The following is a 13,981-nucleotide window of genomic DNA, read 5'->3' on the forward strand; positions in this document are numbered from 1 at the left end:
TGGAGTCTCGCTCTGTTACTGGCGTACAGTGGTGTGATCGCGACTCTGCAACCTCTGCCTCCCGGATTCAAGTGATTCTCCTGCCTTATCTTCCTGAGTAGCTGGGACTGTAGGTGCCCACCACCACGCCTGGTTACTTTTTGTATTTTTTAGGTAGAGACGATGTTTCACCATTTTGGCCAGGCTGGTCTCAAACTCCTGACCTGAAGTGATTCACCCACCGCTGCCTCCTGAAGTGCTGGGATTACAGGCGTGAACTACTGAGCGTGGCCTGTCCTGTTTGGTCTTGCAACGTATTTGAAGGTCTGGTGCTGTTACACGCCTTTAACAGACAGGGCGGACTGAGGCCTTAGGGGCTGGGTGACCACTCTGAGTTCCAGCCCTTTCAGAGAGTAGGTGTCTGTTTTGGGGTTCTCCAGAAAAACAAAACCAAAAGAGTGCATATGTGTGCATGTATGTGTGGGAGTGTGTGCGTGTGTGCGCACGTGTGTTCATGTGTGTCCATGCATGTGTGCGTGTGTGCGCGTGTGTGCACGTGTGTGTGCATGTGTGTCCATGCATGTGTGTGTATATTTGTGCAAGCACACGTGTGTGTGCATGCGCGTGTGTGTAGGGGTATCTATTTTAAGAAATTGGCTCAAGTGATTGTGGAGGTTGACAAGTCCACAGTCTGCAGGGTGGCCACCAGGCTGACAACCCAGGGATGCATTGATGTTGCAGCTGAAGTCCCAGGTCGTCTGTTGGCAGAATTCCTTCTTGCTTGAGGAATATCAGTTTTTTTGTTCTGTGTTTTTTGTTTCACTGACTGGATGAGGCCCACGTTCTGGAGGGCGGCCTGCTTTACTCAAAGTCTACCGATCAAAATGTTCCTCTCATTCCAAAACACCCTCATGGAAACATCCAGAATAACGTCTGACAAACATGTGGGCGCCATCGCCCAGCCAATTTGACACATAAAATTGACCATCACAATACCCAGTAACTTCTTGATGAATGACTAAATGAACCCTCCTGGGGCCAGGCAAGGCCCGGTTCTGTTAGGGCAGATTCCTCATTCATGGGCATGAACCCAGATCTGAAAAAGCTCCCTGTGGCCCATGGCTAGCACCTGCCCGGGTGGCCGCCTCTTGCTGTGGCCTTAGTCCTGGGCTCCTACCTGCTCCCTGCTGGAGGAGACGAGTCCAGGCCAGGGCCAGCTTGACTCCTGCCCGCTGCTTCCGCATGCAGCCGTGCCCAGCCCTGCAGGGCATCTCCAATTCCCGCCAGAATGCTGGTGGCCTCTCTGGAAGCCTGCTAGCTTGTTCCTCACAGGTGGTGGCCTCTGAACACCTACAACCACTTCCTGAGGAATTATGGAGCCTTTTGATTTTAGACATTGACCTTGAGCCTGCAGCTTAGTTTCTCTCTCATTATGTAACCTGCCACCTGGGGAGGGTTCCAAGGCTCACCATGCTGATCAAACCTGGCCATCGCGGGGGAGTACTCAGGGCCCAGGTTCCCTGTTGGCAGGTGGTGTCACATGGGGGCTCTGGAGTCCAAGTCTGGCTGGAATCCCCACTCTGCATGGCAGGCTGAGCCTCCCTGGGCCTCAGTATCCTGAGCTGTAAATGGAGAAAACACTAGGACCTGCTTCCAAGGCTGCTGTGGGAACCAAAGGGAAGGAGGCAGGAACCGTCTGCCGCAGGCCTGGGGTGTAGAGGGCTATCTATGAACTAAACACTGCCACGGCCATCAGCATCCTCATCTTTGTGCGTGCCTGTGTGCGTGTGTATTTGTGTGTGTGTGTGCGCGTGTGTGTGTATATGTGTGTGTGTGCACGTGTGTGTGTTCGTGCATGTGTGTGTGTATACGTGTGTGTGTGTGTGTATGTGTGCATGTGTATATGTGTGTGCGTGCACGTGTGTATTTGTGTGTGTATGTGTGTGTGCGTGTGTGTATATGTGTGCGTGCATATGTGTATGTGTGTGTGCGCGCATGTGTGTGTGTATGTGTGTGTGCATGTGTGTATGTGTGTGTGTGCATGTGTATATGTGTGCGTGTGTGTGTGCGCACACGTGTGTGTATATGTGTGTGTGCGCACGTGTGTGTATGTGTGTGTATGTGTGTGTGCACGTGTGTGTATATGTGTGTGTGCGTGTGTGTATGTGTGTGTGCACGCATGCACGTGTGTGTGTGTGCGCGCACGTGTGTGTATATGTGTGTATGTATGTGTGTATGTGTGTGTGTGCACGTGTGTGTGTGTGTGTGTGTGTGTGTGTGTGTGTGTAGGGGCATTTATTGTAAGGAATTGGCTCAAGTCCCGCCTTCCTCCCTTTCCCCACCGTCAGGGGAAGGCTTTGGTGGGGAGGTGGTGTTCTGCCAGGGGCCGTACAATCCACCTATCTTCTTGCTACCTTTCAGCGAGTGGCTCACCCTGCCGCCACCCCAGGTGAGCTGTGGATTGAGGAACCCTAGTCCTGATCTCCCATCGGTGGTAGGAAGCCCGGTATCTGTATAGACCAAGAGTGGCAGCAGCCCAGCCCAGCTAAAGCGTGGCCTTTGGCAGAATTGTTCAAGTCTGGCTCTGCCCTCTGTGACTGGACAGGAAGCTCGGCTTCTTTGGGCCTCTGACTCCTCTGTAAAATGAGGCAATGCCTCCAGGACAGTGTCAAGAATGAAACAAGAGATTGCAGGTGCTGTGGTTTGAATGTCTGTCCCCTCTGAAATGCAGGTTGAAACTGAATCCCCGATGCAGCCGTGTGGAGAGGTGGGGCCTTTAAGAGGTGACTGGGTAGTGAGGACTGTGCCATTCCTGGGTTAATGGGTTAACAGAGGAGTGAGTTCTCATGGAAACAGACTGTGGCTTTATTCGAAAGACCTGAGCTTGACGCTCAGCCCCTGTACCAGGGGAGCTTTGTGCCACCTCGGGGCGTCGCAGAGGGTTCCCACCGGCAAGAAGGCTCCCCACAACCTTGAACTTCTCAGACTCCATAACTGTAAGAAATAAATTCCTTTGCTTTGTAAATTTCCCAGTTTCAGGTATTCTGTTATAAGCAACAGAACATGGACTAAGGCAGTAGGAAAGGGGCTTATCCTATAGCCTGGCAGACAGTGAGGACCCCAAATAAAAATACACACCAAGGTGTTATCAAGAGCGGCCTGTCCATGAGGGGTCCAGGCCCTTCTTATACTGGGCTACTCGCCTGGTACTGCATTAACTTCTTTTTAACGTGTGCATTTAGTACATTCACAGAGTTGTTGCCACCATTACCAGTATTTAATTCCAGAACTTTTCATCATCGTGCACGGAAGCTCTGTCCTCACAAGCAGTCCCTCCCTGTCCCCTCTCTTCCTAGGCCACCCCTCGTCGGCTTTTACCTGTGCTGGAGATTTCATGTAAGCGGAATCACACTGTGTGAGTTTGTGTGTGTGGCTTCTTCCTCTTTGCACGCTGTTTTCAGGGCCCGTCCATATTGTAGTGTGTGGGTGCTTTGTTCCTTCTTACAGCTGAATAGTATTCCATGGTATGGAGAGACCACAGCTTATCTGCTCATCCATTGAAGGACATTGGGTTGTTTTCTTTCATTAACTGCCAAAACATATTTCTTTTTATTTTATTTTTTTGTTTTTGAGACGGAGTCTTGCTCTGCCACCCAGCCTGGAGTGCAGTGGTGCAATCTTGCTTGGCTCACTGCAACCTTCCACCTCTTGGGTTCAAATGATTCTTCTGCCTCGGCCTCCTGAATAGCTGGGGTTACAGGCGTGCACCACCATGCCAGCTAATTTTTTGTATTTTTAGTAAAGATGGGTTTCACCATGTTGGTCAGGCTGGTCTCGAACTTCTGACCTCGTGATCCACCTGCCTTGGCCTCCCAAAGTGTTGGGATGACGGGCGTGAGCCACCGTGCCCAGCCTACATATTTCTACTAGTAGAGTGGTTTTTTTTTTTTTTTTTTTTTTTTTTTTTTTTTGAGACAGAGTCTTGCTCTGTCGCCCAGGCTGGAGTCCAGTGGCGTGATCTCAACTCACTGCAAGCTCCGCCTCCCGGGTTCACGCCATTCTCCTGCCTCAGCCTCCCAAGTAGCTGGGACTACAGGTGCCCACCACCATGCCTAGCTAATTTTTGGTATTTTTAGTAGAGACGGGGTTTCACCGTGTTAGTCAGGATGGTCTCGATCTCCTGACCTCGTGATCCGCCCGTCTCAGCCTCCCAAAGTGCTGGGATTACAGGCGTGAGCCACCGTGCCCGGCCCTGTACTAGTAGAGTTTTAATGGAAGTATATGGCATACATGCGAAAATCGCACGAGTCATACATGCACCATGAGCTGAATTTGCACAGGGTGAACACAGCCATGTAACAGCACCCGGGTAAAGAAACAGAGCATTACCGGCCCCCAGAAGACCTGTTCATGTCCCCTCCTAGGCTGTCCACTCCCTGACAGTAACCAGTAATCTGACCATTAATCAACTTTATCTCTGAGATTAGGCCGGGCTCAGCAGCTCATGCCTGTAATCCCAACACTTTGGGAGGCCGTGGTGGGTGGATCACTTCAGGTCAGGAGTTCGAGACCAGCCTGGTCAACATGGTGAAACCCTGTCGCTACCAAAAATACAAAATTTAGCTGGGTGTGGTGGTGTGTGCCTGTAATCCCAGCTACTTGGGAGGCTGAGGCAGGAGAATTGCTGGAACCTAGGAGGCGGAGGTTGCAGTGAGCTGAGATTAAGCCTCTGCACTCCAGCCTGGGCGACAGAACAAAACTTCATCTTAAAAAAAAAAAAAAAAAAAAAAAAGCCAGGCACAGTGGCTCCTTCCTGTAATCCCAGCATTTTGGGAGGCCGAGGCGGGCGGATCACAAGGTCAGGAGATCGAGACCATCCTGGCTAACATGGTGAAACCTCGTCTCTACTAAAAATACAAAAAATTAGCCGGGCGTGGTGGCAGGCGCCTGTAGTCCCAGCTACTTGGGAGGCTGAGGCAGGAGAATGGCGTGAACCCAGGAGGTGGAGCTTTCAGTGAGCCGAGATCACGCCACTGCACTCCAGCCTGAGCCACAGAGCGAGACTCCATCTCAAAAAAAAAAAAAAAAAGATTTATCCCTGAGATTTCCGTAAGTGAAATTAGACAGCATGTGCTTTCTGTGTCTAGCTTCTTTCGCCCATTGCTATGTCTGGCTTCTTTCGCCCATTGCTATGTTTGTGCAAGTCACGCATGCTGTTGTATGCTGTTTTAGCTCATTCATGTTCGTTGCTGCATAGTATTCCCTGATATTTCATGGTACAAATAGACCAAATCAGTGTATTCATTTGTGTGTGTTGTTCACAGTTAGGGCTGACACCATTCATGCTGCTGTGAATATTCCTGCATATGTCTCTTGGTGGACAAATGCACTCACATCTGTTGAGTCCTGGGAGTAAGACCTGAAGTCACGGGCTGTGCGTGGTCAGCTTTCATAGATGTTGCCAGTTCCACAAAGTCCTGCAAGTAAAGACCCTCTAGTTGTATCAGAGAGTTCCAATTGTTCTACATTCTTGCCTTCCATTAATTTTTTTAAACTGTTTTATTGAAATACAATTCACATACCATACAATTCATCCATTTAAAGTTGACAGGCCAACAGCAGTTAGTGGATTCATGGGGTTGTGCAGCCGTCATCACCACAGTCAGCTCTGGAACATTGTCATCACTCCTGAACTGCTACCTGTCAACCCCCAATCCTTCCATCCCTCAGCACTGTGTCTACGATTTGGGCATTTCATACACATTGAATCATACGATATTTGTCTTTGGTTTGGCTTCTTTTACCCAGCATGATGTTTTCAAGGTTCATCCACACTGTAGCACGTGTAAGGATCCATTCCTTTTCGTGGCTGAGTAATATTCCATCACATGCATAGATCATGTTTTGTTTAACCATTTGTCATTTGATCGGCATTTGGGTTACTTCCACCTTTTGGCTGTAGTGAACGTGGCTTCTGTGAACATTCACGTGCAAGCTTTTAGACGGACAGATGTTTTCCATTTCCCTGGGTAGATATCCGGCACGGCGGGGGGCACAAAATGTGATAACTCTAGGTTAAACTGTTTGAGGAACTGCCAGACGGCTTTCCGTGGCAGTTGCGCTGTTTTCCATCCTCACCAGAGCTGTCTGTGTGCCGAGAAAACACGCCGCTCCTCCACACAGTGCTGAGCACAGGCAAACTCGCCGGACTTGGCATCTTTTTGTTGGGGTCAGGAGGGGACGAGGTAGTGTCTGCTTCGATGATGGGGTCAGCATCTGGGCAGTGTCCAAGGGGCAGGAGGGGACGAGTTAGTGTCTGCTTCGATGATGGGGTCGGCACCTGGGCAGTGTCCAGTGTCTGCTTTGATGATGGGGTCAGCATCTGGGCAGTGTCCAGGACACTCTTGCTGGTCTGGCACGAATACTGTGGCCATGGCGGCGTCTCAAGGTGGCATCCTGCCCAGAGTCCCCAGCAGGACCTGCTGCCCACAGCCTTGGGCCCCTCACTGTGAACTGTCACGTTCCCTGGTTGGCAGGAGTCTCTGGGGAAGAACAATTGGTGTGAACTCCCTGTGCAGGGTGGGGGCTGGGCGCAGATAAGTCTCATCATTTCTAGGGAATTTCACAGAGGCTGTCCAATGGGCTGTTCCAAACCCATGTGTGCCCAAAGCCCACTCCAGTCCGTTGGAGAAGGGGGCCCTCAGACAGCCCTTGGTCCTTAGTCCCTTGTAATCCAGAGAGTTCCCTTTGGAATGGAGAAATTCCCCAGAACAAGAGGAGGGGTGACCTTGGGCAAGTGCCTCCCCATCCTGGGTCTCTGCATGCCCATCAGTGGGGCGCAGGGTACACCTAGCGATGCCCAGGGCTCTCCCTGCCCTGAGCTCTCTGGGGAAGCTGGGATGAACTGCAAAGCAGCCAGCTCTTTTTGGGTAAAAATCCTCCAGGCTCATTTGCCGGGTGGTGGCTGTCCCTGACGCCGTGTCAGTCTATATTCCAGAGCCTAAGAACGCCTGGCAGTGAAGGCCAGCCACCCTGGCCGGAGACTGCCCCGTGTCCACAGAGCCCTTGGGCCTCCCAGTGGTGAGGAGGGAGAAGGAACAGCTGCTGGAAAATGCCAGGCGTCTTCATTGTGATCGGCATGAGGGTTCGCTCCAAGCATGGAGGCTGGTTCCCCTTCCCTCCTTTATTTGCTCAGCTTTGAGCTCACGGACTGACACTTACCAGGAGTTTAACAAATATTTATCGAATGAATGGATTCATTCATTTGCTTATTCAATCAAGAAGACTGAAATCTTACAGTCAGAAGCTGCAGCCACAGAGGCAGCCCAAAGCTTGTTTATTAAATGCTGGCTCTGGTGGCCGTGTCCTGCCAGCACGGTCTGGGGTGGCCTCCACAGCGCCCTTGGGAGGGGGGTGACAATATGGCACAAGGTGCTCACAGCTCCTGACATGGCCTCACCTGGAGGCTGGGGAGGTGGGGAGGGAAAGGTGAGCACCATCATTACATGAGGGGGACTCCTGCCCAGCGACAGAGGCAAGGCTGTTGGGAACAGTGCTGGGTGCGGGGGTCGCCTTTCCCTCGCCTGAATGCCATTCACACCCGTCTTCATTTTTCTTCTGAGTCACATTCTCGAGCCTGGATGAGGCCATCTATTACTGGAGTTTTAAGCTGCTTTGTGAACCACAGGACAGCTGGCTGCTTGGTGAGGCCTGTTCCGCCCTGGGGGCCTCATGGTGCGGAGAGAGCAGGATTTTTAAAATCTAACCAGAGGTGACGAGCACAGCAGCCCCAGCAGAGGGAAGATGAATGAGGCAGGGGCCAGGGGACGTCCTGGGAAACCCAGATCCAGGTCATTTTTTGGCTGAGACCCACCGTGGGGCTGTGCTGGGCCAGGAAAGATCTATGACTGCTCAAGGCCATTCTAATGCCCTCAGTTCTTTTCTTTTTTGGGGATGGAGTCTCACTCCGTCACCCAGGCTGGAGTGCAGTGGCATGATCTCGGCTCCCTGCGGCCTCCGCCTTCCGGGTTCAAGCGATTCTCCTGCCTCAGCCTCTCGAGTAGCTGGGATTACAGGCGCCTGCCATCATGCAGGAGGCTACACCTGTGCCTTACTTACAGGCTGTGCACTGTCCATGAGCCCTGGTGGGGTTGTGATTATTGCTGGTAGGAGGCCGGGGACGAGGCCAGAAGCCTGGAGGCCGTGTGAGGATCACGCCTCGTGAGTCAGGTAGGAGGCTGCTGGAGAGACAGATGACAGGGTGCAAGTTGCACAATATAGAACTGAAGGCATTGGCTGGGCGCGGTGATTCACGCCTGTAATCCCAACACTTTGGGAAGCTGAGGCAGGCGGATCACTTGAGGTTAGGAGTTCAAAACCAGACTGGCCAACATGGTGAAACTCCCGTCTCTACTAAAAATACAGTGGACCCCTGGCATGGCTCTGCTGCCTGGGCTGGGGTCTGCCCAATGCTTCTGGTTCCCACCCACACTCCCCTCCCCAGGAAGATGCCCCTGAGAAGTTGGCCCACCTGGTTCTCTGCAGTCTCTGGGGTACCTGCCCCCTGACCTTCAGCCAGGTCCTGCCTCTCGTATGTCCACTCAGGTGAGAAACCTGTCTATAACCATGTTTGTCTAGGACCAAACTTCGTCGTACACACAAATGTGCGCTGCACAATTTTACTCCACCCTTTACCAGGAATGCAAGGATTTTGCCGATGGAGGGGAGACTGCATTGTGTTCAGAACGGAGGTTTTCACACTTTGGAAAACCACATCCCCAGTGGCCAAGTGGTGTCAGGTAGGTGAGTGCTCCAGGCGCCGCCCTGGGGCTGGGTGCCGCTGTTTGCTGTCATGCCCACTGTGGGCCACTGTGGCAAGTAGATGACAGCCCTGTTCTCTTCCCCGGGGCAGCATGGAAAACCCATTATTTTATATTTATGTTTATTCATTTCTGATCAGCTGCATATTTCAGTTGGGGCATTATTGAAAAAGGTGTTTTGTAGGTTTTCATGCATTTCATTTCAGGATAGCAATCGACATATAAAATTATGTGCTTTAAAGAAGGAGGTTGATCTGTCGGGTTGAACACTACCAGCAGGGCAGATGCACCCTTGGGGCTGGTTGAATGCTTTAAAAAAATTTTTTTTAGCTCAGCCACTGCTTTTTTTTTACAGCTTTATTGAGGTATAATTAATATATTGAAATCTGGCCAGATACAGCGACTCATGCCTGTAATCCCAGCACTTTGAGAGGCCAAGGTGGGTGGATCATTTGAGATCAAGAGTTTGAAAACAGCCTGACCAACATGGCAAAACCCCATCTCTTCAAAAAATACAAAAATTAGCCGGGTGTGATGGCACACACCTGTGATCCCAGCTACTTGGGAAGTTGAGGTATGAGAATCGCTTGAACCTGGGAAGTGGAGGTTGCAGTGAGCCAAGATCATGCTACTCTACTCCAGCCTGGGCAACAGAGCAAGACCCTGTCTTAAAAAAAAAACTGCACATATTTAATGCATAATTTGGTAAGTTTGGACATAGGCAAACAGTCATAATACCAACACCATGATCAGGGAAATCAACACATGCAGCACTTCCAGAACACTCCCCATGTCCCCATTATTTGTGGTAAGAACCACATTATTTGTGGTAAGAACACAGTACGAGATCTGTCCTCAAAGTCTTTTTTTTTTTTGAGATGGAGTCTCGCTCTGTTGCCCAGGCTGGAGTGCAGTGGTGCGATCTCAGCTCACTGCAACCTCTGCCTCCAGGGTTCAAGTGATTCTCCTGCCTCAACCTCCTGAGTAGCTGGGATTACAGGTGCCCGCCACCAAGTCTGGCTGATTTTTGTATTTTTAGTAGAGACAGGGATTCACCATGTTGGCCAGGCTGGTCTGGAACTCCTGACCTCAGGTGATCCATCTGCCTCAGCCTTCCAAAGTGCTGGGATTACAGGTATGAGCCACCACGCCTGGGCTATTTTTTATTTTTATTTTATTTTGAGACAGTGTCTCACTCTGTCACGCAGGCTGGAGTACAGTGGTACATTCATAGCTCACTGCAGCCTCAAACTCCCAGGCTCAAGTGATCCTCCCACCTCAGTCTCCCAAGTAGCTGGGACCACAGGTGCATGCCTCTACACTGGGCTAATTTTTAATCTTTTTGCAGAGATGGGATCTCACTACTGCCTTGAACTCCTGGCCTCAAGCGACCCTCCCGCCTCTGCGTGAGCCACCTCACCCAGCTCCCAGTGATGTTTTTACGTGATTTCTTAAAATTAGGATCCAAATATTATCCACGCCATGCATCTTGTGGTTCTGTTGCTTTTCCCTCCCTGGCCCCTTCCCCGCTTCCCCAGCCTACCCCACCCTAAGACAGCAGGGACACCCACTTTCCCTGTGCAAAGCGGCCTTCCCATCTCCCATCTGTGCATCCAACCAAGATTCGAGGAGCACCCACCTCGTGCTAAGGACTGGGGCACATTCCTGAAGATGACTCTGGTCTCTGCCCTGTGGACAGCAGAGTCTAGAGGAGGAGAGAGCAGAGACAAGCGTTAGAAAAAGAGTGTCTGATCACTCCAGACTCTGCTGAGAGGTGAGGTGCCTCCCCCTGCCTGCTCCCTCCTCCCTGCACTGATCCCTTCCTCCTGCCCCCAGCGGGCCACCTGGTTAATTACCACTGCCTCCCAGCTTCTCCAGCTCCCACACCTCCAACTCCCCAGCCTAAGGGAGGGCTCCTTGGTCCCCTTCCTGAATGATATTTACAAGCCAGCCGCGCTGGGCTCCAGAAAGAGGAGGACTGTGGCAATTTCCTTTTTATCAACGAGGCTCAGAGAAGTCGGTAACATACCCAGAGTCACCCAGAAATGAACCCTCGGAGGCAGGATTCAAACCCAACAGGGCCTCAGGGTCACGCTGTTTTTTCCCCTAGGGTTGAGAGAGCGGGATCCGGGTGGACACTGGAATTCCTCCGAGCTTAGATGAGCTGTATCAGGGTTCGGCAAACCATGTCCCTTGGGCCAAATCCCACGGCAGCCTGCTTTTGTGAATAAAGTTTTATTGGAACACAGCCACACCTGTGCATTGATATATTACTTATGGCCGTTCTGTTTCTCCAATGGCAGAGCCCAGGGGTTGCAACGGAGACCATTTGTGCAAAAGCCAAAAATCTTCACTATCCAGCCCTTTACAGGAAAAGTTGGCCAAACCTTATGCTATATGTTTAGCAGGATAAAGAAAGAAAGAAACCTGTAGGAGCCTCTCTTCCCTAAAACCTAAATTATTTACAATTTAAATTTAAAGCCACTTTCATTCAGTGGCCTATTCTTGAACTGGCTCTGAAAAGGATTCCTTGTTCTGGAAGGCAGACGGTGTGAGACTGTAGAGGTGAGAGTGAAAATCTTAAGGCCCATATCTGAATTCTAAGGATATGCTTCCCAATCTGTGTGCATTCCCTGCATGAACTATTCAATTTAAATTTTTAAAAAGAGGAAGAAAATAGCCATCTCCATGGTTTTTCCTTCTCATTGCTCCAATTCCATAACAACAAGCCCTCCAGCAAGCCTCAATTTATTCAAATTCCCAAGCTGGGTTTGGAGGGGCGGGAGACAGAAATCCTGTCCCCCAGATCGGATCATGCTGTCACCAGAATGGGCTTGGTATTTTTTTCCAGCAAGTGTCTTGGTTTGTGTGAGGACAGATGATGGTGTCACGCCCACGCTGGGTATGACAGGGGAGAGGAGTCCACAGGGGGAGCCGGGGGACTGGCCGCTTCCTCAAAGCCTGGACCCATAGGAGGCGTTCCCTGGCGTCCACCAGCCTCTCTGAGCAACCGCCTGCCCGCAGCCAGCAGGAATCGTCCTGGCCTGTAAGTGCATGAATTTCCCTGGGCTGCCATAACAAACACCACAGCCAGGGACTTAAGCTACAAGAATCATTCTCTCCCTCTGGAGGCCAGAAGGCTGCGATCAAGGCATGGGCAAGGCTGGTTCCTTCCCAGGGCAGTGAGGGGGCACCTGGTCCAGGCTGCGCTCCTCGGCTTGTAGCTGGCAACTTCTCTCTGTGTTTCTTCACCTCGTCTTCTCTCAGGGCCTGTCTGTGTCCAAATTTCCCCCTTTTATAAAGACCCTGGTCATATCGGATTACAGCCCACCCTAATGACCTCATCTTACTTTGATCACCTCCCTGTCACCAAATAAAGTCACATTCAGAAGTACAGGGGGTTATGACCAAATAAAGTCACATTCAGAGGTACAGGGGTTATGACTTGGGGGAGTTCGTATGATAGCTTCCCCCATGTCAGGGAGTGGACAGCGGGCTGGTTGGGTGGATGACGGAGCTGGGTACAGAAAGCTTTGGTGGGGGTGACCCAGATGGCAGGTGCAAGCAAGTGTGGGCAATAGTGGCCCCCACCCTCATGACCACAGGACCCCAACTCTTTTTTTTTTTTTTTGAGACAGAGTCTTGCTCTGTCGCCCAGGCTGGAGTGCAGTGGTGCGATCTTGGCTCACTGCAACCTCCACCTTCCGGGTTCAAGCGACTCTCCTGCCTCAGCCTCCTGAGTAGCTAGGATTACAGGCATGCGCCGCCACTCCTGGCTAATTTTTGTATTTTTAGTAGAGACGAGGTTTCACCATGTTGGCCAGGCTGGTTTTGAACTCCTAACCTCAAGTGATCCGCCTGCCTCGGCATCCCAAAGTGCTGGGATTATAGGCGTGAGCCACCGCACCCAACCTCTTTCTCTAATCCCAGTCTTCTGGACTTGGAGTCACCGTGGGCATCTATGGGGCAGGCAGCCTGTGGGGGTGAACACAGTGATTCATGCTGTCTGCCCCAATATGCCAACAGCGCCCTGGGAGGAATGCCTGGTGTTGCAGTTGAACACCTGCAAGGCAGCCACTAGCATGTCATATTCCCTGGGTAACAGCAGGTACCCTCTCCCACTCATCCACTGGTGGGGGGGTCTCGTGGCCTCCCAGCTGAATGAGGGGCTTACCCCTCCCACCCCTCTGTGAGGCACAGACTGCACCTGAAGGAGCCTGTCCTCCACACCGTGGCACCAGCTACCCCTCCTCAGCTTTTAAAATACTTTATTTTATTTTATTTATTTATTTATTTATTTATTTTTTTGAGACGGAGTCTCGCTCTGTAGCCCAGGCTGGAGTGCAGTGGCCGGATCTCAGCTCACTGCAAGCTCCGCCTCCCGGGTTCACGCCATTCTCCGGCCTCAGCCTCCTGAGTAGCTGGGACTACAGGCGCTGCCACCTCGCCCGGCTATTTTTTGTATTTCTTAGTAGAGACAGGGTTTCACCGTGTTAGCCAGGATGGTCTCGATCTCCTGACCTCGTGATCCGCCCATCTCGGCCTCCCAAAGTGCTGGGATTACAGGCTTGAGCCACCGCGCCCGGCCTTAAAATACTTTAAAAAGCAGTTATCAAGAAATAATACTGATCAGGCCAGGCACAGTGGCCCATACCTGTAATCCCAGCACTTTGGGAGGCCAAAGTGGGAGGATCACTTGAACCCAAGAGTGTGAGGCCAGTCTGGGCAACATGGAGAGACCCCATCTGTAAAAAATAAAAAATAAAAAAAAATTAGCTGGCATTATAAATTTAAAAATTTACTCCCAGCTACTCAGGAGGCTGAGGCAGGAGGATGGCTCGAGCCCAGGTGGTTTCAGTGAGCTGTGATTGTGCCACTCACTCCAGCCTGGGCAACAGTAAGACCTTGTCTCAAAAATAGGTCAGGCACAGTGGCTCACGCCTGTAATCCCAGCACTTTGGGAGGCTAAGACAGGTGGTGGATCAGTTGAGGTCAGGAGTTTGAGACCAGCCTGACCAACATGGTGAAACCATGTCTCTACCAAAAATATTTTTTAAATTAGCCAGGCATGGTGGCATGTGCCTGGAATCCCAGCTTCTCAGGAGGCTGAGGCAGGAGAATTGCTTGAACCCGGGAGGCGGGGTCTGCAGTGAGCCAAGATCATGCCACTGCACTCCAGCCTG

General features: G+C 51.4%; 1 protein-coding gene across 4 annotated transcripts in view; it reads left to right on the forward strand.

Annotated features, from left to right (window-relative positions):
* The window catches only part of LOC106995114 (uncharacterized), a 31,954-nt gene extending 20,904 nt beyond the window's left edge, over window positions 1–11,050 (forward strand). The window contains exons 3-6 of one of the 4 annotated variants that reach the window (XR_013412007.1): window positions 8,483–8,583; window positions 8,677–8,777; window positions 10,337–10,572; window positions 10,909–11,050. Coding sequence is in view for 1 of the 4 variants with exons in the window: in XM_077986634.1 (XP_077842760.1) it covers window positions 8,483–8,583; window positions 8,677–8,777; window positions 10,147–10,204; window positions 10,337–10,535 (459 nt within the window). In the remaining 3 variants the exon portion in view is untranslated. Of the gene's footprint in view, window positions 1–8,099; window positions 8,209–8,482; window positions 8,584–8,676; window positions 8,778–10,146; window positions 10,285–10,336 lie in introns of those variants that run through there. The other 3 variants (XR_013412008.1, XR_013412009.1, XM_077986634.1) reach the window with 3 other exon arrangements.
* The last annotated feature ends 2,931 nt before the right edge of the window (window positions 11,051–13,981 follow it).

The sequence above is a fragment of the Macaca mulatta genome, chromosome 20 (assembly GCF_049350105.2).
Source record: "Macaca mulatta isolate MMU2019108-1 chromosome 20, T2T-MMU8v2.0, whole genome shotgun sequence".
Taxonomy (NCBI): Eukaryota; Metazoa; Chordata; class Mammalia; order Primates; family Cercopithecidae; genus Macaca; species Macaca mulatta.